The sequence below is a fragment of the Neofelis nebulosa genome, chromosome 14 (assembly GCF_028018385.1).
Source record: "Neofelis nebulosa isolate mNeoNeb1 chromosome 14, mNeoNeb1.pri, whole genome shotgun sequence".
Taxonomy (NCBI): Eukaryota; Metazoa; Chordata; class Mammalia; order Carnivora; family Felidae; genus Neofelis; species Neofelis nebulosa.
This window is the reverse complement of record NC_080795.1, coordinates 8,089,971-8,117,902: the sequence shown is the minus strand read 5'-3', so window position 1 is coordinate 8,117,902 and position 27,932 is coordinate 8,089,971. Positions and strand designations below refer to the sequence as shown.

The following is a 27,932-nucleotide window of genomic DNA, read 5'->3' as shown; positions in this document are numbered from 1 at the left end:
CTTACGATACACACACTGATGTTCTGTGACGAGAAAGTATAAAAACAAAGAATGTTGATAGATTTTGATGTTGCGGATCAATAAACAATTCATCCTTCATGACCGGCTCTATTGCCACAGGACAACTGGGAACACATTGTAAAGTTTCAAGAGACAAAAATTAGCATTGCTTCTCCATTCCCCAACAAAGTTGTTTTATTTAACAGTTATTCTCCCAGTACTTACTGGAAATTCCAGTTTATTTCAATTCCCCTAGCTCCATCCCAGCCAAAGCCATGTTTTGTCTAATGTTTAACATGTCCACATTATTAAAAGATAAAGGTCCCAGATCCCTGACAGAGTCCTACAGTCCTATCTTTTTACCTACTTGTTAAAATGACTAAACGCACTTTTTATTTATTTTTTAAATTTTCAAAAAATGTTTTATTTTTGAAAGAGACAGAGCGTGAGCAGGGGAGGGCAGAGAGAGAGGAAGACACAGAATCGAAGCAGGCTCCAGGCACCGAGTGTGTCTGCACAGAGCCCAACGCGGGGCTCGAACCCATGAACCGTGAGATCATGACCAGAGCCGAAGCCAGATGCTCAACCAACTGAGCCACCCAGGCGCCCCCTAACTACACTTTTTAGATGAATAATTACGCAACACACATTCCTCCTTTCATTGCCATTTTAATAGAAAAAGAATATAAACCCCATTTTACAAAATATACTTATTATTTTTGCAATGGAAATTTAAAACACATTAATTTTATAAAATCAGAGAATGTTAAAAAGCAAATTCTAGACGGAGCAAAGACACAAACACAGTAAAATTCTAGAAAAAAAAAAAAAAAGCTTAGATCAATGTATGTATTTTCTGGGAATGGAAAAATGTCTTTTAAGAAAAATAAACCCAGAAGCAACAAAGAAAAAGACCGATAGGTCTGACTACATAAAAATTAAAAACTCATGTATGGCAAAAACAAAAACAAAATAGCTACAGAACAAGCAAAGGCCAGTAACAAACTGGAAAAACATATCTGCAATACCTACTGAAGGCAAAGGGCTCTTTAATTTATGAAGAAGTCATGTATATTAATAAGAAAAAGATAACAATCCCTCCAAAACTGATAAAATATAGGAACAGTAAATTTAAAAGGGGAAAAACTATTAAGACCAAAATATATGAAAATATGCTCAAATCTCATTCATAATTAAGGAATACATACAAACAATAAGATACTATTTTTCTGACACATAAGATAACAAAACTAAAATGCTTGATGACGCCTGCAACAGTTGACAGTTGCAAAAAACTGAAAACCGTCCAGGTGTCCATCAACAGGGACCAGTTAAATTAATACAACATGATGGAATATAAGATAGCCACGAAAAGGAATGAGGTAGAGCTCCACGTACGTAAGGATATGGGAAAGGTCTTCAAGATACAATAATGAAGTGTACATAGTTTAAAAAAACATACGTTATGTAAAAAACGGGGGGAGTACTGAACAGTGCATCAATGAGAGGGAAAAAAGTGTATTAAAGTATACTGCAATTCCTTTTCTGTCTTCCAAAGGAATTATAAAATACTGTTAGCTGTCGTTATCTTTAGATAAATGAATAATGGATAGGGGAAGGGGTAGGAGAGTTCTACTTTTCATTTTCTACCCTTCTGTACTGTTTATGTTTCTACCCTTAAAGGCTTAATATTATTTATCTCAGCAGGGGTCTAATGGGCAGACTACAGCTCATTCACTGTTTTTTTATATCGCTGTATTAGAAGAAACACGGTGATTGTTTTTTATACCCACTTACACACAAAGATGTTAAACCAAAACATGTGCGATTCAAAAATATATATAGACACACACACACATACGTATATACACACTGTCTGACATTAAGCACAGGGGAAAGCCTACCTTTTCCATTTCAGATACTGACTATCCTCATGTATACGGCACACAGCTAATGTTATCCAAAGGTGTCCAAGTACCTCATTAATAGTCATGAATCTACCGTAAGCTCCTGTGTCATACGGTGGTGTAAGATCGTGGGTACAAGATATCAGTGAATGCAGACAGAAATTCAAGGGTCTCATCTGAATAATGTTCTGACCACACATGATCCATTTGTCTGTCCTTATACCACCTTCACAGTTACGATTCAGAGGCTGATCTTCGAATCAGGTCCCCAAAATAAGCAGTGATTGTCTTCAATTTATTATTAAGAAAGTTTTGTTCTATTTCCACTTGCCCTCCAGGCCCGGCTAGGGATGCCACCTAAAAAAAGGAATGGAAAAAAGTCACACATAACAGAAGCGTGACTTCAAAATAAATCCTTCATTTAAATGCTTTCTCAAATAGTAAGACTCCGGCTTTTCAATTAAGTCTTTCAAATAACAAGGCATCTCAAATGTCCATCGTTACTTTCCAGGCAGGTATTAATGTAATATTTGGTGGCAGAAATACTTGTTTCAAACACATTTGATCATATGGGTAAGACCATGTGCTGTGTTTCTTGGGCAGAACCCAATCTCTCCAATGGCAGAAGCTAACGCCCTCAGAGGGAGAGAAAATGAACGGACCCTTCCCAAACATCAGGTTTATTTATTAAATAGAAACTTAAAAAAAGAACTCCCTTCCCTGACAGCTTTTGGTCCTGTTCACCTTACCTTCTTCAACTTGCCCTTTCACACATTCAACGATATTCATCGAGCACCTGCTCCCTAATGCTGGGATACACCAGACGGCAAGATAGAAATGATCCCATGCTCCTGTCAGAGTTCTGGTCTCTGCTGTATGCTTTTTCCTTCTCTTGTGCTGTTACCCTGACCAGGACCACTTCCTCCACCTGTTGCTCTTGTGTATTTTTTTAAGTGTTTCTTTAATTTTGAGACAAAGCATGAGCAGGGGAGGGGCAGAGAGAGTGGGGGCCAGAGGATCCAAAGTACGCTCTGCACTGAGAGCAGTGAGGCTGATGAGGGGCTCAAACTCACAGTGAGATCGTGACTTGAGCTGAAGGTGTATGCTCCACTGACTGAGCCACCCAGGTGCCCCTCGTGTGTATATTTTTAAGACCCCCTACTTTTTGAGGTCTACGAGGAAACAGTGACCAACCTTTTTATTAGGAAGCTAAAAAAGCATCACCTCCTCTCTACCTCCCTCCACAGAGTTAACATCAAAAGGATGGTTCAAACTAGCAATGCTGCCCCCAAAGGTCTACAGATAAAATTTTGGTTCATTCCAACAACTTTTCATTCTCACGTCTATCAACTAGCAAATATATTACCTTCTAAACCCACGATTCCGTTACCAGAATCTTTATCAAGATAGCAGCGAGAACGATCAGGGGGAAGGGTATCACAATGGGAAAGTCCTGGGGGTCTGATAACTGAAGCACTGACTGATATTTGGGGATACCCAAAATATCAGGGGCAGGTTCCAACGAAAGGAGACCTGTAGTTTCCGTAATCCATTCTGTGATCCTAATCGGCAAAGCTGAGTATTTTGCAGGGCTGCAGCTGGTTTCGTTCGGCATGGAGGCTGAGAGAACTAACCTCAGCGGCATTACACGTGCTACACCAGCATCTGGCAGAAGGGAAGATTTTTTGTGCATCACCAGTGAGTGTGTATTTTAAAAAAGCATTTCAACTTCCTCTTAGAAAAAAAGTTACAGCTACAGAAATAGGGAAGAAACCACAGGTCATTCTAAAAGAAGCTGTCCCACTAAAAAAGTTAGTATCAACATCAATGCCCACCTGCAAAAAAAACAAACAAAACAAAAAAACAAACAGAGCCCCCCCCCCCCCCAAAAAAACAACAACAAAAATACCACACACCAAAGAGATGGCTGTGTTTTTATCAGTAGGAATAGCGGACAACTCAAGTCAAACACAGTATCTGTCATAGTGATAGAAAGCACACGTGTATCCCACTATTCACTAATAAAGAGTACATTAGGGGCGCCTGGGTGGCGCAGTCGGTTAAGCGTCCAACTTCAGCCAGGTCACGATCTCGCGGTCCGTGAGTTCGAGCCCCGCGTCGGGCTCCGGGCTGATGGCTCGGAGCCTGGAGCCTGTTTCCGATTCTGTGTCTCCCTCTCTCTCTGCCCCTCCCCCGTTCATGCTCTGTCTCTCTCTGTCCCAAAAATAAATAAAAAACATTGAAAAAAAAATTTAAAAAAAAAAATAAAAAAAAAAAAAAAAAAATAAAAAAAAAAAAAAAAAACAAAAATAAAGAGTACATTAAAGTAAAACTTTAGAAATTAAAAGTAGTCAACTAGTCTTTAAGTGGCAATTATAGGAATAATTGTTTCTTCTATTTTGGTATGTTTATGCCAGTCTGATTTTTCTTTATTCATTTCTTTTTTTTTTTTTTTTTTTTTTAAGTAGGCTCCACACCCAACAGGGGGCTTGAACTTACTTACAACCCTGAGACCAAGAGTCACATGCTCCACCGACTGAGCCAGCCAGGTGCCCCTGTTAGTCTGATTTTTCATAAGGACAAAATGACAAATTTTGTCTTTAAACAATAAAAGGCATTCTCACTAGTATATCTAAAATATAATTATTTCATGGTAAGTTTTCCAGGAGTTAGACATAATTCAGGTGCAGTATTTCTCCTGTTCCTTTAAACCAGTGATTTGCTCAAGAGGAAGTGACAAATCGGCAAGCTGAAGTTTTGTCGAGGGAGGCGGGGGTTGGGGGTGGTGACTGGGGAGGAGAGAGGAGGACAAGGCAGGGGGAGAGGAGAGGGCAGGTTAAGAGAACTAGAGTTGAGACCACAGCAAAAGTCTACTAGGAGAGGTCTAGCAGAAAACCAAGAGCAAAGTCAGAGGCAGATCTGAATACCAGTTCCACCATCAATTTAGAAGGATCTGAAAAACAGCACTACGTATGTCCCTGAAAAGTGCGTTTTGTGAGCCATAAATAGAATTATAGTAAAACAGATCTCTGAGGGGCTCCTGGGTGGTTTAGTCAGTTAGGTGTCTGACTTTGGCTCAGATCATGATCTTGAGGTTCGTGAGTTCGAGCCCCGCATTGGGCTTTCTCTTGTCAGCACAGAGCTCACTTCGGATCCTGTCCCCACCCCCCCCCCCCCCTCTGCCGCTCCCCTGCTCGTGCTTTCTCTCAAAAATAAACTTAAGAAAAACCCAACAAATCCCTGAGAAAGTGGGGTACTTTCTTTTCCCTTTCTCCCCACTTTTTAGAGGGTTGCCTGGACCCGAGTGCTCTAGATAGAAAAAAGAATGGAGATGCGCTCACCGCGTGAGAGTTTTCTCGGGTCTGTTGCAAAATGCTTAATGAATTCTTTTATTCAAAAACTATTTACTGAATGCGTGGAGGTTTTTGTTCCAGGTAGTGAAGTGTAGCAAACACACACACACAAAATCTCAACCTTCATGTAGGCTGGGAGAGGCAGATGACAGACAAAAAAATAAGCGTGCACTTTTCCTGACACTGAGGAAAAGGTGGGTCTATGTCAAAATATGAGAAAACTCCTATCTATTCAGTGTTTAGAAACTTAAAGTGTTACTCTCACATGTTCTAATTAAAACAAATTTCTAACTTTAGTGTTTTTGTACTTTTTCATGTTTTTAAAACCATATATATTTTATTTTTTTTAAACTTCTTTTAAATGTTTATTTAACTATTAGACACACACACACACACACACACACACACAAGCTGGGAAGGGGCAGAGAGAAAGGGAGAGAGAGAATTCCAAGCAGGCTCTGCACTGTCACCCCTCAGTTTGATGCAGGGGCTCAAATTCACACACCATGAGATCATGAAGAGTGAGAGGCTTAACTGACTGAGCCACCCAGGCCCCCAACTATATAAAGGCTAGGATTCTGGAGCTGAAAAGACTATAAAGACTGTGTAGTTCAAACCAGTAATACTTTGTTTCAATCAAACTTAATGCCATTGATTTCCAGTTGTCTTTATTTTTCACTAGCAGGTTTAACTGAAAAAAGGCTATTTGATTCCTTCCTCTTTCTTAAAGTTTAATAAATTGAGAGAGAGAAAAGGAGGAAAGGAGAGAGGCAAGACAGGAATGGGAGAGTAAAGGGCAGGTAGGTAAATAGATAAAGGTTATTACCTCTGGATCACATAGTATGTTTCTGGCATATTACCCAAGGACACTAGACTTACCAAAAGAAATCCCAATTAGTTTGGACTGAACTAGAACTAAGGCTTGTAACCCTCATCAACTAGATGTTAAAATAGTTGTTCCTTGGGGACTGGGAAAGGAGAAATGGGTAAAGATCGTGGTAAAGGTGGTAACTTTAATAAAAACAAAAGATTTAAGAGTCAACTAAACATTCAAAAGTGCATTTCCTTCCTCCCTTCCTCTTTCTTTCTCTTTTTAAGTAAACTATGCCCAATGTGGGGCTTGAACTCACGACCTGGAGAGATCAAGAGTCTCATGCTCTACTGACTGAGTTGGTGAGGCACCCCTGCATTTGTTTTTCAAAAGCAAACTGATTTGAAGTAAATAGGTACGGCAGCTGAACAGATAAAAGAAAATAACCACTAAACTGGATCCTAATGGAAAAATACACAATCAATACTAAGGGCAGGGACTTTATTATAAGATGCACAAAAATCAGAGCACTGGAAATAAGTCTTTTTATTACACTGCAGAAGTGATTATATCTGCAATATGCAAAAACTTGCCTAGATGCAAATTACATCTGGTGAAAACGAGGAGTATTTTTTATGGGGCCTACAGATTTCCGCCATTTATTTGTTTATTTATTTGTATGTATGTATGTTTATTCCTTTTGGAGAGACTGAGAAAGACAAGAGTGTGAGCAGGGGTGGGGCAGAGAGAGAGGGAGACACAGATTCCGAAGCAGGTTCCAGGCTCCCAGCTGTCAGCACAGAGGCCGATGTGGGGCTCGAACTCACGAACCGTGAGATCATGACCTGAGCCCCAAGTCAGACGCTTAACCGACTGAGCCACCCAGGCGCCCCCGCATTTCTGCCAAGTAGCGACAGGAGCAGCAAGCCATCTGAAGTATTATTGGCCGTGACCGGAAACAAGTGCCTTATCTATGGTTCCTTTGCCCTTGTGTTTTGTGACAGCCAATTAATAACTGCACACAAATGAAAGCAAGCTGGATAAAATATTTCTGATGAATAGTTCTCTGGGAGATAAAAGGAAGTATTTTTTATCGGCAGAAAACCAGGGAATACTCACAACTTAAGCTGAGTTCCATTTATCTGCACATGATAAACAGGAAGATTTCTATGCTGGAGTGAATGAATCTTAATTTTTTTTGCTAAAAGTTTTTCAGATAACTTAAAGATTACCTCAAGCTCTCACAAGTATCATTTCTTGTTTTTTTTTCAAATATTTACTTGGTGCTTAAAATAAATATGATTTTTAAAAGCCACCACTGTCAACAGGAGCACAGTGGTGACGGGTCAAAAAAAACTCTGCTGAGCACCAAAAGCTTTCCTACATTAGTTTCTCGGAAGAAGGCTACCAAAAATCAGTTCACTGAGCTTTGCTCCTTACCTGTTCTCAGAGCTGGATACCAGAAACCCGAAGACTGCTCTTAAATCCAGCTAGTTACATATAGCACAACGGCCCAGAGAATCCAGAGGCCCCGGCTGCTTGCACAGGACTTGTTTGTAGCACCGTGTGGTATGCTCCTACTTTTTATCTACATCATTTACTGAAAAAATTTACCCAAAGGAGCAAAAGAAATGTAAGCTTCTGTCCAGGATCTTATCTGCCTTTCCAGATGCACTTATGGGGCCAGGTGCACGGCCCCTCTGGAGAACGAGAATATACGCAGCAGAAGAACGAACAACACTGCCCTTCTGGCCAGCAGCAAACTCCCCAGGGAAAAGCCAGCTACCGAAGCTGGTCGAACGTATCCTTAACCGCACTGTACGTACTAGGCAGTAGGTTTCACTAGGGATAGAAGTGGTCTAGACACCTGGTACCAGTTCCTAGAAGAGATAAGAGGATCCTCGTGGAGACAAAGCTCAGCAGCGAGTGCCTTTCAGTTTGCGGTGAAGTTCCAGCCCTCTTTTTTCTCACTAATCAGGAATGAAACAGAACTGACCCAGCCGAAGTTCTTTACAGCTCCCTTGCTTCTCTCGTACCAACTTCTGTTCACTGCTTCCAGTCTGAGGGTGGGCTAACTCACTGATAGCAGATGGACCTGTTCCTCTTGGTAGTGAATCCCTTGTCAGTGGGAGACGGCAAGGCCCTGCCACTGTGAGACAGAAGGAGCAGTCAAGTCACCGAACTCCTCCAGTCCGCACATCGCCAACTTCAGGCTGGGAACCTGACTTGCCTGCTCTGGAGCCTCGGCGATAATCCAACGAAACGTGCAGGGAAAGCCTCGAGCTCTAAGGATGCCAACCAGCAAGAAACGTGTATTCAACAGGGACATAATTAGAAGCTGTTTGTGTTGTATACAAATGCAGGATGAGGGCACTTTTGAGCACTCGGAGTCTTAGGGGCTGGCTACTTTCAGGTTCAACGGCTTTAGAGGTTACTATTCCTACATGTAGCAGATCCAATCCAGTTCCTGGTCCTTCTTCTACTCTCTCCTGCTTCTGGTATCTACACCCAGACTACGGGCCCTCCACCCGTCGGGACGACTTCATCATACTGACCACGTGGATTCGGTTTTGGCTATACGACCGTGCTGCCATTATACCAGATTTCTACTACGGAAATTTCTTTTGGAAGAATCGGACACAAATTTCTCACCACAGAAACCGGCAAGGCCCTAATTTTTCATTTCTCATATAAACAGATACTATAACAGCTCGGAACTAACATTTGCAAAGAAATCGGTGGTAGATTTTCATTGCACTCAGCTAAAAACAAACACTAAAAACGCCAATGAACTGAATTATATTTAAAATATTTAACATTATATTTAAAGTAATCTTTTTCCAAATAACATTACCTCAAGTTTCCATATTCAGCCTCACTGTTCTTCTATGTGGTTTTAGAAATGTCACCTGTAAGTCCTCCTTTCCTGCCTGCCCGCCCACCTGACACAAGAAGCTGCTGGAAGCGTGAGGACTGCTGTTAAGCAGGAGCTCTCCCCTTCCCAGACACCATGTACTGGCTCCTGCGGGAGCCTCAAGCACTCGGCCCACTGGGAAGAAGGGCTCTCCTGATTCAATCTCACAGCTTTTAGGCCTGGGGCTGCAACGTAAACAATCACAGGTTCATTTTTACCTGTGGTACTAGGTCAGCTCACAAACCTGGTCCTGCTTCCTCGGGAAATAAAACAGTTGGGGACTGGCCTGCCTGTCGTCACGGCGTGTGCGGGGGAGGTCACCGAAGGGCAGGGCACGTCTGCCGGCCCGGTGCCCGGACTGACACGAAACACGGCTGCCTCCCAGTTCATTTTTCTTTTTCTTTTTTTTTTTTTTAAGTTTATTTATTTTTGAGACAGAGAGAGACAGAGCATGAACGGGGGAGGGTCAGAGAGAGCGGGAGACACAGAATCGGAAGCAGGCTCCAGGCTCCGAGCCGTCAGCCCAGAGCCCGACGCGGGGCTCGAACTCACGGACCGCGAGATCGTGACCTGAGCCGAAGTCGGACGCTCAACCGAGCCACCCAGGCGCCCCCCAGTTCATTTTTCAACACAATCCTCAGGGATGCTGCGCAACGCTGCCCTTTCTGTACCGGTACGCACAAACTATCAAGAAGAGTCCTTTAAAGAGAAGGCTAGACATTTCAGGAGACAAAGATAAGGAGGCGCTGTATCCCACCAGCCAGCAGCCGCCCCTCTCAGCACCCCAACGTCTGCCCAGCAGACGGGTTCCTCCACGTTGGAGCTGCCGCCCAAAGGGACTTCATACCGACCTTCCGCTCTGCTCAGACATCTCGATCCATATTGTGTACGTGCACTTTTTAAAACAGAAGTTTCCCGTATTTGGAATGTCTGGTGGAACCAAAGCTAGTATTGGCTGAACTCTGATTGTCAAAGGAAGATTATCATCCAGTAGATAAATACATACATCCTGGGCCCTCCGAACTGAACCTAATCAGTTCCAAAGTTTCAATTGTGACTTCCCTCCAAAGAGCCTGTCGCAAAAAGACTTTCTAAATTATTCAGTTCTTGAGTTGGACAGTGAGAGTGTGGATAACAAGGGAATACGTGTCCTGGAATAACACCCACACAGAAAAGGGGAGTAAGAGACTGAGGTAATAGGGGACCTAGAAAAATGTGTTACTAGACACAGAAAACAACCAGCCTCGTCTCCCATGTGGACAGACTACAGGACAAGCTGTATCAGTGCTGAGTCCATTCTCACTTTAGTTACCCTAAATACAAACACCATGAGTACAAATCTCCCTGCATGGGAAATGAACTGTTCTTAATAGACATTTCTGTGGGAAAAATGCGGCCTGAGTTTCAAACAGCCAACTCATGAACTTGGGGAACCCAGCCCATGTGGAAGTTCAGGTTGCTGTGACATTCTAAATGTTCCTTAGCAAAAAAGTGGACTTCTCTGTAATGCCGCTTTCTCTCATTCTTGCAGAACTGTCTTGTCTCCCATTGTAGAAATACTATATATGGATAGATATTTTTCATTTTAAAAAGTTGACTCCCTACTGTAATTTGATCCAAATTTAATACCAAACAATATAATAACACTTGAAATCTCATTTCCTTTTTGACTTTTATTATTTTTTAGTGTCGTTACTCCCTCTACAGGTAGAAAATGTGAATGAACTAATTCTGGCAGGTTTCTGAACTAAACCAAAAACACAAGTTAAAGAGAAAAAAATTAACTTCCTCCTTGGGAAAATGTTAACTTAACTAGAAAAAACATACTCACTGTAACTTTTGCAATAAATAGTGAGTTTCCTATTGTCATCCAAGTACCCCAAGAAGCCCATCAAATATTTAATAGAAGGATCACATAACCACTTATGAGACTAGCAATATGGAGCATAATATTTATGTGAGCAAATAAGAATTATGGAATCAACAGGCTCGACTTTACTTGGGAGCACAGGATGCAGATGAGAGTCACGTGAGTAGGAGACACAGTTTAATATGAGATTTGATATAAAAAATGCATGAAGCAAGGGGACAGTGCTTTTTCTTGTAACGGTACAGCACACAGTGTTTGGGAGGTCTAATATTCAAACACTGTGGCTCATAAATAGATGACAGGTGACAAGATCTAATTTCACCTCCTCTAACCCACAGAGTAAGAGCTCCGGCTCGTTCAGATCATTTACCCTTCTGTTAACCCAGAGAATCTCAACTCTGACAGCATACTACAATCATTTGGGGACTCTTCAACTGGTAGTTTTAAAAAGCTACTTGCTAAAATCATAAACCTCTCAGAAGAAAACACAGGCAAGAGTTTCACGACATTAGATTTGGTAACAATTTCTTGACTATGACACCAAAAGCACCGGCAATACACAGGAAAAAGAGCCAAACTGAACTTCATCAAAATTACAAACTTTGTACAGCAAAGAACACTATCAAGACAGTAAAAAAGGCAACCCACAGGATGGGGAAAAATACGGGCAAAGTATATACTGAGAGGGGATTAATACCCAGAGGATACACACGTGAACAGATGGTCCTCAACATCATGAGTCATTAGGGAAGTGCAAATCAAAACTCCAATGAGATACCATTTCCTACCCATTAGAGCGGCTATTATCATAACAAAACAACCAACAGAAAAAGCAAGTGCTGGTGAGAATGTGGAGACACTGAACTCCTGATGAATTGCTGGTAGGAATGTAAACTGGTTCAGCTGCCAGGGAGTAATTGTAGGGTGGGTCTTCAAAAAACTAAACAGAATTACTCTATGATCCGGCAAGTTTGCTTCTGGGTATATACCCGAAAGAACTCAAAGCAGGAAAAGATACAGGGCACCCACAGCAGCATTATTCACATCGGCCAAAAGGTGAAAGTAGCTCAAAATGTCCACTGATGAAGGGACAAACGGTATGTGGTATGTCCACACAACGGAATACCGTTCGGCCTTAAGAAGGAAGGAAGTTCTGGCACATGCTGAAACGTGGATGACTTCAGGACACTATACTCCGTGAAACAGGCTAGATACCAAAGGACAAATACCGTATGACTCCACTTATTTGGGGCACCTAGATCAGTCAAATTCACGGACACAGAGAGGAGAATGGTGGTTGCCAGGGGCAGGCGGTGAGTCAGTGTTTCACAGTACAGAGTTGCAGTTTGGGAAGATGTAAAAGTTCTGAGGCGGATGGCGGGATGGTTGCACGACAGTGCGAATGTGTCTGACGTTTACAGATGGTTTATGGTAAGTTTTGTTGTGTGCATCTTACCACAATAAAAAACAAAAGCCACTCAGGCGACTCCAATTAGCAGCCGGAGCTGAGAGCCAGTGTTGCAAAGACCAAGGAAATACGTCATGATCGCGAGAGTGTGCCCAACTGACACAAGAGTATGTCGGTTCAGAGTGTATGTTTCTGATGAGAGGACGAGAAAAACAGGTGATCGGGGAGGTGTGTTTATAAATTAAGTTCTATCATTTCACAAATACAGGAGCTTCTATTCTGTCCTCTAGGGAAAACATATCATCTCTCCATACTGGTCCTCTTCAAGGTGTTAGGAGCATGTCCCTTCTCCTCACAACAACTTTGCGATAAGTCACAGACGCAGGACGTTATCGAAGGTTTATGGGCTGGAGGTACTGTGTTAAACGCGGAACCCCCAGCCTCGTCTACGCCTCGGAACCGTCGCCGGACAGCTGGTGAGCGGCAGGGCCGAGACTAAACCCGGTCTGTTTGATTTGCTCTCTCTCTCTCTGAGCCCATTAACTGAACGCTACCCACACATTCCCACTGCTGTGTCTTTGGCGCTCCGGCCACCTTCTGCTCAACTCCTACCATCGAAGTTTCTTGGACTCCGAAGTCCAGTTTACGTCCTACATCATCGGAGCGTTTCCTGAAGTCATCCAACCAGAGAGCCAGCGCGTTCAATCTCCACCTTTCTCGTGAGAAGGTTGCACTGTCGTTATTTACGTCCCCGTGGCGAAAGCCCTGGGACGGTGCCGGGCTAGGAGGCCTGTTGGCTACCGCAAGCCAGCATTGGATGAAGACACTACAAAGGGAGGCCGTCAAACGAACGAGACCTCCGGAGACCCGGGATGGTCTGAACGTGTGTGCGCAGGATGGAGGGCAGCGCCTCTGGCCTGAGGCGGGAGGCACGGGCCTGTGGGAAGCCGGCCCAGGAAGAAGGAGAACAAGAACTCGCAAGTTCCGCTCCGGCTACTCCCTCGGCCAATTGCCTTGTATTGGCTGAGCACGACAGGGTCAGCTCTCGGAGTATCAAATAGGAGAGAAAGGAAAACTCCAGACCTAGTTATACTAGTAAAATCAAAACATGAAAGACAAAAGATTTTCAACAGAACGCTCACCACACAGTAACTACGTAGTAAGTGTTTATACAAAGCAAACCAACAAAAACATGAAATAAAGCCACCATCAAATCCTCACAAGGCAGTTGTACCAAATCCAACTCTACCAGAGAAAAAATAACATTACTAAAATAAGTGTTTATGGTAAGAATGGAATGAGGACATTTAACTGTTAGTCTAGCTTCCCACACTCCAAGACTATGGTTAAAACTGCTTCTGGCCAAATTAAGGTTTCATCTGTCTATGTATTTCTAGGTAGGGTCCTCTTCTGAGGAATACCTAAAAACTCGATTCTCGAGGTAGGCTTCGGTAAAGACAGATCTTGCCTAGTCTCGGTATGCACATTTGAAACACAACACACCCGGTCATCCTTCCAGAACATATTAAAAGCCCCGAGTATTCTATTTATGTATATGCACGCCAGGAGCTGAGGAGATGAAGCGCATTAAACAGGCAAGGATTTAACTACCAAACACCTCCAGTTTTCTACTATTAGCAAAAAAGCCAGAGACTTCTCATAAATATGTTCTCAAAGAAATGCCTTGTATCTTTTTTCTGCCCGTTTTTCCTAATAGTTATGCCACAGGCTCAGAGAAGTTCTGCAGTAGTGGCTTACTTACCTGGTCAATATCAGCATTTCTTGGAAGGAAATAAACAATATTATTAGTGATCTTCTGGGAACGCCTGAAAATTTCAAAGGTGGACAGCAGTTAAGGAATGGTAACAAAAAGAGCAGTTCATTTCTGAGCAGAGATATGTTCTTGCATCATATCCCAAATATATTTTGATAGGTAACAATAAGACACACATTTAGATCCTCTAATGGAACCTAAAAGAGAATTAAGTAGGAGATTTTGTAATTCAGATGGGTCAAAGATTAGCAGTTAAAACTGTTCGTTCGATTATCCTTGTGGAAGGCAGCCAGGAGTCAGAAATACACTGTCTTTCTACCATTTCCTAATTACTGTGAGAGTAGAAAGAAGAAGAAAGCACAATACCATCTCTTTCCAGTAAAGAATAAAAGACAAGTAAATCTGGTCATTGTGGTTTACATCCTAAATTTTAATTAGCAGTTTAGAAACACGCTTCCTGTTAGAGTCAAAGAGGTGATTCCTCTGGGGAGGACAGATAAAGAAAGGGACAAATAATAAATGTTACCATGAAAGAAAAATTTGCTTCGGTGTCTTGGAAAAGTGAGAGGAAACACTGGAAGAGACAAAGAGAATCAGCTCAAGCCAGTGTAAGTTGAAGAAAAGTTAAAGGATGGTCACCCAGACTCGTAAGGACAGGTCTTGAGGAATCTCCCAATGTCCAGGACCATAATTTCAAGCAATTAATACTTCCTACTTCTTGTTTTATAATGATATAATTGGACAGTAACCAAAGGAAATATAACTTCACATTTGCCATTACTCTTGGCAATCAACCAGCACTTAATGTTTACATACTGGCTTTTTATGCAAAATAAACCGGAACCTATCAGGTGCTACTAGTGAGTATCCCCCGCCTTCACTAACCTCTCTCTCCCTGAAACACACACACACACACACACACACACACACACACACACACACTCATTCATACGTACGCCCTTCTCTCTACAACCACTGTTTGAGTAAACTGCCAGCCTTGCAAAGGATATCCATCTGGAGACATCATGGTCCTAATGTCAAAGGTCTCTGCAGTAGCATAGTCTGGTCCTCCCCAAGGGGGGCTAAGAAACACAACATCAGCCTTTAAGTGAGAAGCCAGCAGGAGGAAATCTCCACAGATGAACTCTATCTTGTCTGCTATTCCATAAACTTCTGCATTATTGCGAGCAAGATCAATCTTAACAGGATCAATATCAATGGCAATCACTGAAAGTGGGAAAACAAGAGAGGAGTTAAATGACACCCAATGTTACATAGTACAGTTCATCTTCTGAGCAGTCTCCTTTCTTCTCTTTACAAGAACTTTTTTTAAAGACTAAGGGAGTTTTTGGTTCATATACCGGGGATAAAAACTTAATTAAAAAATTTAACCTAAAGTAGAAAGATGCACTTGTGTAGTACCAAGAAAATGGGACTAAGTGGCCTGGCTTTCAAAGCTGTGTCACTCAGCCAGCTTTTCCAAAGCAAGTAGTGACAGTAGTCACACAGTATCTACTGAGAGGTAACGTGTTCAGCACTGTGACCTGAACGGCGTGAGCAGCAAACACGTGGAAAGGTCGCTGACTGCATGTCAAGCCTGTAACCACACTAGGATTTCAGAAAAGACCCATTTCCTAAAATGAGACACAGCCTCCAAAGACAAATTTGACAACTTCTACAGAAGAGCAAATTGAAACACATTTGACAAACCTATAGAGCCAACTTATGAACAAGAAATGTAAAAACATCTGCTGATAATGTTTAATGAGACATCTTAGGGAGGAGGGAACTGACAACGTTATGTTTTCACCGAGAGGGCTTTCATTTAATTTACTGCAATTTCATAATTAGCAATGCAAACATAAGTTGATTTGAGCTCACTCATGATGTCTTACAGCAAATAACTCAAGTGCACCTGTACGTGCACCAGTGTGCTTGTGGCAATATTTTATATTTGCAAGGTCTAAGTGGAACCCTAATGCATACACCACGGTTGTCATGGAAACACAGTTGTTTTCTACAAAATGCTGGTTTCAAAATTTGTTAACACTTTTGAGAAATAATGCACTAAATAATCACTTGAACAATGTATACGAGCTCCAATTACATGTTGAAAATTATGCATTTACAATGCTATTTTTCTGTTCCAAATAAGCTAACATTCATAACAAAAAAGATGAAAATGTCCTTTTTAGCTGTTCAATCTGCTCCACTTGTAGTATAGAGACAGATGGAAAGATATGCCGACAACATCAAAAACTCAATGGGGAAAAATGATTTTCAACATCAAATATACTCAGTCAATTCTCACGTTTTCATCTACATTCTCCTAGAGGCGGTTTTATTTTTAGGCCTAACAGAATGTAAGCACTCAATCTATTATGTACATGAAATGCCGACAAACGTTGGATGACATTATATAGAACTGCACTGTCCAATAATGGTAGCCACCAGCCATATGTGGCTATTACCTTTAAATTGATTAAAATGAAATAAAGAGTTCAGATCCTCAGTCACCCTGCCACATTTTAAATGCTCAATAGCCACACGTGGCTAGTGGCTATCACACCTAGACAATGCAGATACAGAACATTGCCATCATCACAGAAAATTCTATTGAATAGCAAGGATACTGAAGTAGATAGAGAGGGAAAAAATCTTTAACGGCAAAATGCAAAACCTTGTGGATTCTCTAACACTCAGGTGAGTAGATGCATAGACCACAACCATCTGAGTGGAAGGAAGCAATGGCACAAAGGGATCATGTCAATCATACACAACGCTACTTTCTCATATGTGTATGGGCACGTACACGTATGTGTGTGGATTCATATATATTCAGCTGAAGAATGATTATGTGCGTATGTGTATATATATATCAACACACATAGAGATATGTAAGCACACAATCAATTATAATTCAAATGTTTTGAATCCCCTAGCATGGAGCAGTACCTATAACTAACATTAGAGCATCTGCGAGCTGTTGCTGCTTGTTTGGGAAACAGGTCACAGGACACCACTACGCTGAACAGGCTTGAGGGGTCCTAGGCTTTCCATTCCAGATGGTGCAAAGACAGAAGCCAGGTCATGACAGTACCAGAGAGGCATGGTATTCGCTACCTGCTTCTCTTTCCTCCCAGAAGCTGGCTACCTGTAAGCGTGAGTGATTAAAAGACCCTAAGGCGCCTTGATGAAAGCTGGATCTGGGAGAACATGCCAGAAATAGACTTCCTTTAGCGTGGGACCCACATTAGACATTTTCCTTTACCAAACGTGTACTAAGCTGCAGAAAGCCTTGGCTACGGACCTATATTCAAAGAAATACAAATCTTCAATATGGACAGTTTCCATAGTATTTGAAAAAATATCCAGATCTATTTGCTGCTTTATTGGAGAGCGGATATTTTATTTTATTTTTTTAAACGTTTATTTATTTTTGAGAGAGAGAGAGAGAGACAGAGCATGAACGGGGGAGGGGCAGAGAGAGAGGGAGACACAGAATCGGAAGCAGGCTCCAGGCTCTGAGCCATCAGCCCAGAGCCCAACGCGGGGCTCAGACTCACGGACCGTGAGATCATGACCTGAGCTGAAGTCAGACGCTTAACCGACTGAGCCACCCTGGCGCCCCGGAGGGCGGATATTTTAATTGTCATGTTATGATGCAATGTCAAAATGAAGACCAAGTTGACAAGTTGACAATGATTTTGAAAAATCATTTTCATGCAATATACACTGATTTGAGCTCACAGGAAGGGTTTATCTGGCAAGTGCAGAGAAGAAATTGCAGAGTAAATAATGAATTCAAGGAAAACAAGAAAATAATTCCTATTCCAGTAACTCTGAAAACAACTTTCATTCAGGCTATTGGGAGACCATATAAGGTGGGCAATGCCCTGCCCTGGAGCATGATTAAATAAGGGTCACAGTTCATCAGCATGGGTCTTAAAATCAATGTTAAGTTTTCCTTCATGATTTTTAGCTTCTATATTAGGCTTCCAGAATCATGCTTTCCTAGTCAACATTAAGAACTTCATATAAATTAATGAGACTTAACCTTAATTCACTGAAATGGAAACTACATGTATCATAGAAAGATGTCGGGGAAAAAAAAGCATCTTCAGACTATGACTCAACAACTGATGTCTTTGATATTACGCTTTCAAAAGAATTTAGAAAGAACAGGGATATCAGGAAAAAAACCTTGGCTTCATGACTCAGCTATGCCAATTTGGGCAGATTGTTCAATTTTATAAAGCTTTCTTTTCCCTGGGAAACAGCACACGTACTACCTACTTGACAAAGTTCTTGGCAGATATACAGTAATAGAGGTTTTCTTTTCCGGGATTCCAAAGTCAAACATGAGGAGGACCTAACACTTGAAAGATTTTTAGAGTCTTATGATGTTTAAAGCTGAAAGGTACTACAGACGTTATCTCAATTTAAGGTCTCCTTTAAACTGAGGTTAAATGATGTCCAAAGTCACAGAGGAGGAAAAGCAGGTACTCCCTGTCCACTCTTCTTCTAAAGAATGCCTTCCCATTTCAGAATTGTTGGTTTTCTATAATGTTATTAATCTTGGCTTCACCAAGCTGTGTCTGTGTAATCCTGGGCAAATTATTTCATCTCTTTATTTTTCTGTTTATCTGTGAAACACAGACAGTAAAAGATACACCTCACAAGACTGCTGACTAATAAATGTATACATATTAAGCACTTATGCTAGTACGTGATGCAGGGTGTATGGCTTGATATATGCTGTTGTTATTATTATTATCATTATGTATTTCTTAAAAAATTTTTTTTAACGTTTATTTATTTTTGAGACAGAGAGAGAGACAGAGCATGAACGGGGGAGGAGCAGAGAGAGAGGGAGACACAGAATCGGAAGCAGGCTCCAGGCTCCGAGCCGTCAGCCCGGAGCCCGACGCGGGGCTCGAACCCACGGACCGCGAGATCGTGACCTGAGCCGAAGTCGGACGCTTAACCGACTGAGCCACCCAGGCGCCCCTATTATTATGTATTTTAAAAAAATGTTCATTTACTTATTCTGTGCTGTTAGCACAGAGCCCAATGCGGGGCTCGATTTCATTGTGAGATCCTGACCTGAGCCGAACTAAAGAGTCACACGCTTAACTTGACTGAGCCACCCAGGCGCCCTGCTATTATGATTTTGGATATCTGGGGTTATGTTACTAATTATATACAACATAGATAGGCTAAAGCAAATGAAACTTTTTAACTCAAACAAATGGAAAATAAATCGCTTTCTTCCATTGTCGGCTAATTACCTGTCTTTCCTGTTAAGGCAAACTGAATGGTATTTCCTCCGACTCCACAAAATGCATCTACTACAATGTCACACTTGAAGGACTGGCTGACCCGGCCAGCAATGTGTTCAGCAATCTTCTCAGGGGTCACTGAAAACCAGCCCTCTGCAGAGGAAGAGCATCCCGATGAAGATGGTTCAATTTCAAGAAGCCAACCCGAGCACAAACGTCACAGCAAGCGTTACTATATATGCTATACCCGAACAAGATCTAGTCTCTCTTTTCAAGACCCTATAAATTGCTTCGTTTTTTTTACAGAAAGTTCAGTAGAGCTTGTTATAAAAAGCAGTACTATTCCCATTCCCGATTTGCACAGAAGCAACCGTCTCAATTCTTGCCTGTTGCTTTTATAATATACTTCTAATAACTGAATGCAACTTTCGTTTTTCTGTTTGAAGTATTAATGACTATTAAGGAAAATGGAAAGTTGGCTCCCCAGACCCCACTGCGTTTCCAGATTACTTTATTTCTAACAGGGAACTATTGAGCCGGATTTGTACTCGACACTTTGGAAAAATGTGTACATTTCAAAAGGGTCAGGAAAAGCAAGAAGCTGACAGCAAAAGGATGCAAAGCTGTAGGAATAGACCCCTCTTCATTTTCAGAAACAGGGTCCTATGCCCACTCCAGAAGAAAGAGGATACTGACTTCCTTTCCCAACAGAAAAAAATTAACATTTTTTTTCAGAAATTTATTTCTCTGGAACAAAATCATGCACCAATTTTCCTGTTCTCTTTCCTTACCAAAACTTTAAATGGCTCCTCATTGTTGGAAGAATACAAATATAAATTCCTTTCATAAATTAGAAAGCTTTTTTATCCAGCCTTATTTCTCCAAACTCCTATGTACTTTCTTCGATACACAACAAGCACAACATTTTGTAAATTATTAGAAGAGGTTCACAGAACCCAAAGTTCTAACCACAGATCAAGCCTCCTGATTTTGACAGTCAATAAAGACCAATGTTTAGGGAGCCCCGATATGAAAATAAGCATCAATTTGCAGAAATGAATGAAGGAAGGTGTTCCAGACATAGCAGGAACACTCACAGAAGAACTCCGCTTCCAGAGCTAATTCATTAAATTACACCTTCTGCACTAGGTATTTCTTCATCAGATGTTCTGCTTAATAGTCTATTGACTCTTTTTGCTATCCATCCTAAAATGCCACAAATCCAGATTAAACCTGAATGTGAAGTTTTAAAAATACATATATACTCAAACTAAGAGACACTGTAGGAAATAATTGGCCACTTTTCTTTGGAAACTGTCAGAGTCAAGAAAGACAAAAAAGGCTGAGGGACTATTCCAGATGAAAGGAAAAGAAAACAACATGAAAACTAAACGCAATACGTGGTCGTCAACTGGAAGAAAAAACGCCATAAAGGACATGATTAGGGTAACAGATGAAACTGCAGTCTGGACCGCAGAAAAGAATATTGCAGCAAGGTTACATTTGTAATTTTATCACCATTACATAAAGTATCTTTGTTCTTAGAAAACACACATACAAGTATTAAGGGGTAGGAGCGCCTGGATCAGAAACACACACACACAGAATGATAAAGCAAACGTGGCAAAATGTTACCAAGCAGTCAGATACGGGTAAAGGGCATTATGAAATTTTTACTATTCCTGCCATGTTTCTGTAACTTTGAAATTATTTCAAAATAGTGTCAAAAAAACCCCCACATATATTTTACCTCTGTCCAATTTAATCCCATCATCAAAACGGGAGAAAAGCCTGTATCTCTGGGCCCAGTACTTTGCCAGCTCAGGAACAGCAGCTATCTCGGGAGGCAGGCCAATTACCTTTTTGTTCCTGTTTTTCTTTGTCTTCTTCTTCTTTTTACTTTCAGCTAAAATAAAAGAATATAAAAAATACAGATGCTCACTATGAAAAAAAGGAAATCGTAGATGAATTTATCTAAAAGTATAGCCACATTCAGTATTTACAATTTGGGAACGCACTCCAGAACATGCGTGCAACGGCACCCCTGGAGAAGCAGGAGGGCCTGATGCACATAGCACTGACTTTACATGACAGCTTCTATTTTGCTGTTTATAACCTGCCTGGGCTTGGTAAAGAAACCCAGGCTCACTAAGATCCAACTTTTAATTCCTCAAAAGGAATGAATGAATAGTATTTTATCTACTTACTTCTCAAGATTGTTAGGGGATGTGTACAGATACTACATAGGTATAAAAGTTATTACTTCTGTTAGATAAGGTACTACTTTAGTCGGTCAATTATAGAAATCCAAGCATTGTTCTTCCCTTCTTTAAAATAAAACCTCCCAAGGACTGACTGAGTCCTAACTTGGTCAATCCTCTGAACACAGACATGACCTGAAGATCCTATGACCTAAAGGAAATTAAAATAGGTCATGGCTTTAATGCTAACAGAAAAGGATCTCACTCATTCAAAGATGGACTTTTTCTTTTTCTTCTTTTTTTTAAATGTTTTATTTATTTTTGAGAGAGCAAGAGACAGAGTGTGAGCAGGGGAGGAGGGGCAGATGCAGAATCTTAAGCAGGCTCCAGGCTCTGAGCTGTCAGCACAGAACACGATTGTGAGATCATGACCTGAGCCAAAGTGAGATGCTTAACTGACCGGGCCACCCAGGCGCCCGGCGACGGACTTTTTTCTTAAACAATTTTTATTAATTTGGTTATCTTGTCTCAGTTCTGAGATCAGAAATAGCAACTTAGAAAGAGCATTATCACAGCTAGACATAATGAGAAGAATTGATGATGACAAATAAAACTACTGCTTCAATGATTCTCAAGGACAGAACTATGTCTTAATACGTCATCCGGTCATTGCAAACAGCACAAGGTGTCATCAACACTAACATTTTGAATGAACAATTCCTTATTGTGCAAGATCATCCTATACACGACAGAAGGTTAACCCCAAGTACTAAATGCCCTTACCCCCAGGTCATTCTAACAGCCAACACCTTCCAAATGCCCCCGAGGTGGGTGGTATGGGCCCAGGTGAGAACTACCAGCACTGTGACATGAGGTAATTAGGGAAGGAGGGAAGCGGTAGGGGGGAAATGGGACCGAGGAACCAGACAACCTGGTACTGAGTCCTAGCTATGCCACCTACTAGCTGTGTGATCTCAGGCAAATTCTTAGTTTCTCTGAGCTTTACTTTCTGTATTTATAGAATAGGGATAATTCCATCTACCTCACTGGGCTATTTTATAGATTAAATGAAAATAAGGCACATGAAATCTGCAAGTACCATTTGAACATCAGTTGTACATGACAATAAAAAAAAATTTAAACTACTTTAGTATGCTTTTTAGAAAGGCAAAGGAGTATGTGATACAAACAATACAGCTCTCTACACACATACACACACACACACAAATCAAAATTCAAATGAGGTATTTTCCTCATTAAAAAAAAAATTATTTTAATCCTTATTTAGTTTTGAGAGAGAGAGAGAGAAAGAGCGTGAGCAGGGGAGGGGCAGAGAGAGAGGGAGACACAGAATCTGAAGCAGGCTCCCGGCTCTGAGCTGTCAGCATGGAGCCTGATGCTGGGCTCGAACTCACGAACCGCGAGATCACGAACTGAGCCGAAGCTGGTACGCTTAACCGACTGAGCCAGCCAGGCGCCCCAAAATAAAAAGAATTATTAAAAGGAACACCAGAGCAATACCAAATTTCAAGAGGGATAAAAGGGACTGCCAGTCACTTTTAGCCCAGGGAGCAGAGGGTAGTGGCAGAGACCAATCTTGGTGGAACAGAGACACTCAGCTTTCCCACACGCGCGCCCTTGTATCTCATCACGCTTGCTCAGCCAAGAGTGTAGTCTTCTGGTGCCAAACCATAGCCACTAGCACATTTACACTTACTGTGCATCGTCTCTACTTGAAAATGAATGGCGGTGAGAGGCGCCTGGGTGGCTCAGTTAGTTGTCTGACTCTTGATTTCGGCTCAGGTCGTGATCCTAGGGTTGTGGGATCGAGCCCCACATTCTCTCTCTGCCCCTCCCCGTGTGTGCACACGTGCTCTACCCCCACCTCAAAGTAAAATAAAATAAAATGAAATGAAATGAAATGAAATGAAATGAAATGAAATGAAATAAAATAAAATAAAATAAAATAAAGTAAAATAGCGGTGCATCCTTAGGTATAGACGGTTAACAAGTGACAGCTAGGGAAGCACATTATCCAAATTCATCAGTAAGCTGAAGCACAGTCTTACTTTCAGTGTTGACCTGTACAGAATCTGGTGTAATCTGAGTAACACAATCTTCCTGATGTGTAATAGCTGTTACTGTGCTGTCTCCTTCATTTTTTTCTGTTTCCAGTTCACCAGCTGAAGACACGGCGTGACACTTTCCAGGTTCTTGATTGCTCGTCTCAAGTGGGTCATCGCCTTTTTTAACAGACATTTCTTGCTCCTCTGAATCACTGCTTGTGCACGTGTCTTGCACGTTGTCATGAGAAACTGACTCCTCTGATGCTTCCTCATCCATTGGTTCATTCACCCATTTTAGAAATTTTTCTACCTGAAATTGTCAGTCATCACAAGCACGAATTAATTCTAAATTGCACAGAATAGTCCTACCTGCTCTGACCATTTGGACTTCACTGAGAAGCTGAGTCATAATTATTAGCTCCAATAAGTACACTGTATCATACAAGCTAATTACGCAAAAAGTAATTCTGAGCTAACTGCACAATTTTCTTATCTGGACATACCATGACCTTATTAAAGATTTCTTGAGAAGGAAGAAAATATCAGCTTAAACACAAGGTGGTGACTTTCCTGTAATCAATTAGCACTAAGAGGATAAAGCTGAACTGTTCCAGTAGCTTTCCATAGAGGCTTCTGACAATATAACCATACTATGTGATATTGCCATTACACACGTACCTACTTATTATTGTCATTAATGTTATCTTTTCCAATCATACAGGCCTTTCTTCAATGGCTGAGGCTATAGTCTATGTTAAATTGTACTCAGCATCAAAGATAAACTCTAAAAAGATTTAGTGCCCATCTGAAGAAAAAGAACAATGCAAACTGCCCTTTAACGGAGTGAAGCCTGTAAAAGGATTCCTAAAAACTAGGTTTCTTAGAAATGTTAATAAGGTCAGGTAACTTCCTTGCAAACTTCTGTAACAAGAATATTCTTTTAAACAAAAACTTTTTTAAGCTTATTTATTTATTTTGAGAGGGGGAGGGGCGGGGGGGGGGTGGAGAGAGAGAATCCCAAGCAGGTTCTGCACTGTCAGTGCAAAGCCCAATGTAGGGCTCAAACCCACAAACCATGAGATTATGTCCTAAGCTGAAATGAAGAGTCAGATGCTTAACTAACTGAGCCACCCAGATGCCCCTACAAGAATATTCTTCATAACAGAGTTCATGACCCTAAGAGTTAGGAAATTGGAAGATGAGCATAGACAAACCCAGAATCTTCAAGGGGACTGTGCCTATGTATCAGACAGATAACTAAGGACACAACAGCCATATTTCTTTTTTTCCTTGTCAATACATAGCAGGTATGTTTCTGCTTTGTCTACAGATGGATGTATAGGGGCAATCACATCCAACAAATAAAAAGTTCTATAGGACTGACTGACCTGAAGTGGGAAATGTGTTCCAGACATAACCAGGGCCACTAAAATATTAAAATATCACTAGCAACCAACCAATCTAAAATGAAAAGGAAAACATGAAGGCAGCAACATCAGTCTGTTGCATGTTTTGGAAGAATGCTGAAGCTAGGAAGGATAATGTACCTTAAGGGTAAAACAAAGTCATTACAGGATCTGAGATTTTGTTCTGTTGTCCAAAGGAGTTGCTGGAGAAGTGACTGATACAATGATACAAAGGTTTCGCTCATGAGAAGGTGTCCTCCCTGCCCACCACCCCCCAACGGAAAAGTATCACTCATCAAACCAAGCAAAAACTATTCTAATTACTTTTGTTTTTCAGGTGCTGGCACAGCAGGTATAGCAGAGTCCAAGAGAGGGGACACGAATATCCTAGTGAACACTCCAGTTAACAGTGTAAATCACTAAATTCGCATGAGACCATTTGGATGAACTGGTTAGTGCAATGTTTAAAATTTTTTTTTTTTTTTTAACATTTTTAAATTTATTTTTGATAGAGGGAGAGACAGAGCACAAGCGGGGGAGGAGCAGAGAGAGAGGGAGACCCAGAATCCGAAGCAGGCTCCAGGCTCCGAGCTGTCAGCCCAGAGCCCGATGCGGGGCTCGAACTCACAAACCGCGAGATCATGACCTGAGCCGAAGTCGGACGCTTAACCCACTGAGCCACCCAGGCGCCCCATAGTGCAATGTTTAACTGATCGCCTCTGGATGATCTCGTAATTCAGACTTACAATAAAAGCTGTACTAGAAATTGACTTCCAGGATCCTACTTAGCCTGAAGCAGATGAGAAAGTCTCACTGTTACTACATACACAAGGCAATTTTATCTATCTTCCCAGATACTTTATAGCTTTCAAAACATAACATTACTACCAACTTATTCTTTTTCAAATTTAGTTCACATGCTATATGCCTTTAGGAAGCAAGGGGAAGAGAATTTTAGGCACCTTTATATCTGCTAGAAGCAGGATTTCCATTTGAATACCATTTGAGTCAAGCTCACAAAATGAGATTCTTTCTGTAAATATAGAACAAAATTTATACAGACCTTAGTCAAAGCTTTGCTTTTCTTGAAAAATGTTTTATCTGACTCTTCAGTAAAGAAGATGTGTTTGTTTTTCATATTTATTTGTCTTCTCATGTCCAGGAACTTTGACTTATACTTCACATTCTTCTGCAAGTATCTGACCCGCCGATGACTGAAATTTGAAATTCCACCGTATCTGTGACCAAACCAAAGGAAGATGACTCAAACCTTAAGTTCTGTGAGTTTGTTTTCTTATATGAAAAGAGAATAAAACGGACAATTTTCACTATTTTTCGATTAGCAGCCACCATTTTAATTTCTTTTCTAAATTATAAAAATTATGAAATAAAGTTCAAATGCATAGGAGTTGTATGTTAATTTTAAGTAAATCTGAAACATCAGTTGGGAGTATCAACATACCTTATATATAGCAGAAAGCAGGTATTACATAGTAAAATGTAATAAAGAAATCGCAGAAACATGTAACCCCGTTGCACATCAGGGAAATATAATCTTTTCTCATGGTGAGATGATACCAAAGCTCTTTCATACATACATACCTGGACTTCAATTATTTTAAAAGTGGTCACTGACTTCTTAACCTAAATTAATCTGAGCTTACCCAAGAAGCAAACCCATATTAACAAAATAACTAGAAAATATCTGCTGATCTAACCATCTGAATTTTTCTAGTCTTAAAAGATAAAGATCTGCTACAAAGACTTCTATGACTATATCAAGCCTTATTGAAGTACTTCTCCCACAGACTATAAGAAACTTAAAGTGTAATATACAATTTAGCACTTACAAACTCCTGAAGTTTAGTGTTAAATATCAGGTGTTATCTTCTAGCCATATTATAAACTTTATAAAAAAGTCCATTTTATCCTTTTCTTCTTCTTCTTTTTAAAGAGTAGGAGCACACAAGCAGAAGAGGGGCAGGGCAAAAGAGAGAATCTTAAGCAAGCTCCATGCCCAGCGTGAAGCCCAACGCAATCTCATGACCATGAGATCGTGACCCGAACCAAAATCAAGAGTCGGACACTTAACCAATTGAGCCACTCAGGTCCCCCTTATCCTTTTCTTCTAAGTAGAACTGGGAATCCTAAACAGAAGAATAGTTAAGTTAAATCCCAGGTCACAGAATAAATCTCCAGGGATGTATCCTAGCAAGAGCCACTCAAGTAACTTCTCAATAAAATTACATGTGGGTAGAAATAAATTCTGTCAGGAATTTAAACATGGCACTATCAAGAAGACATTTTATATTACTCATCTTTGTGATCTTTAGCCTTAAATAATTATACCAACGGCAACTGCCTTCAAGTACCGTAAGGGAGAGATAATTGATAATTAAAAAAATATTTATAGTATTATGAGCATGTAATCCTTAACCGATTTGGATTCAATTTATAAGTCAACTTTGAGATCTATGTCCTTTCCTTGCTGACTTCATAATATGTAGGTATCAGCTAAAACTGCACAACTAACAAAGAAAGTCTCAGCCCTTAGAAACATCAAAGACCTTAATCTTGGTTTAAATCACTGGTGCATGTTGACATAAATGGTAGGTCTTTAATGTGCCTTAAATACTCAGTTTGGTCTTCATGGTATGTGCAATAAGCCCTTCACTTTTCTTATATTTAATGCCTGGGCATTTAATACCAGAGAAAACTTACACCTTCTGTATATAAATGTTCATAGCAGTTTATTTGTAATGGCAAAATACCATACATAGTCCAAATGTCCTTTAAGAGATGAATGGTTAAAGAAACTATGGTACATCCATACAATGGAATACTACTCAGCGGTATGAAGGAATGAACTATTGGTACATACAATAACTTGGGAAGAACCTCAAAGGAACATGCCTAAATCTTAGGAACAACCCAGAAGTA

At 40.8% G+C, this 27,932-nt stretch overlaps 1 protein-coding gene across 2 annotated transcripts in view; it reads right to left on the bottom strand.

Annotated features, from left to right (window-relative positions):
• Positions 1 to 653: 653 nt before the first annotated feature.
• The window catches only part of TGS1 (trimethylguanosine synthase 1), a 43,204-nt gene continuing 15,925 nt past the window's right edge, over positions 654 to 27,932 (bottom strand). Inside the window, exons 7-13 of one of the 2 annotated variants that reach the window (XM_058699604.1) lie at positions 26,056 to 26,230; positions 23,590 to 23,896; positions 21,070 to 21,225; positions 19,329 to 19,472; positions 15,048 to 15,264; positions 14,026 to 14,104; positions 654 to 2,264 (exon numbers count right to left, since the gene is read on the bottom strand). In XM_058699604.1, the coding sequence (XP_058555587.1) occupies positions 2,142 to 2,264; positions 14,026 to 14,104; positions 15,048 to 15,264; positions 19,329 to 19,472; positions 21,070 to 21,225; positions 23,590 to 23,896; positions 26,056 to 26,230 (1,201 nt within the window). In that variant the 3' untranslated portion in view covers positions 654 to 2,141. Of the gene's footprint in view, positions 3,573 to 14,025; positions 14,105 to 15,047; positions 15,265 to 19,328; positions 19,473 to 21,069; positions 21,226 to 23,589; positions 23,897 to 26,055; positions 26,231 to 27,932 lie in introns of both variants that reach the window. The other variant, XM_058699605.1, reaches the window with a different exon arrangement.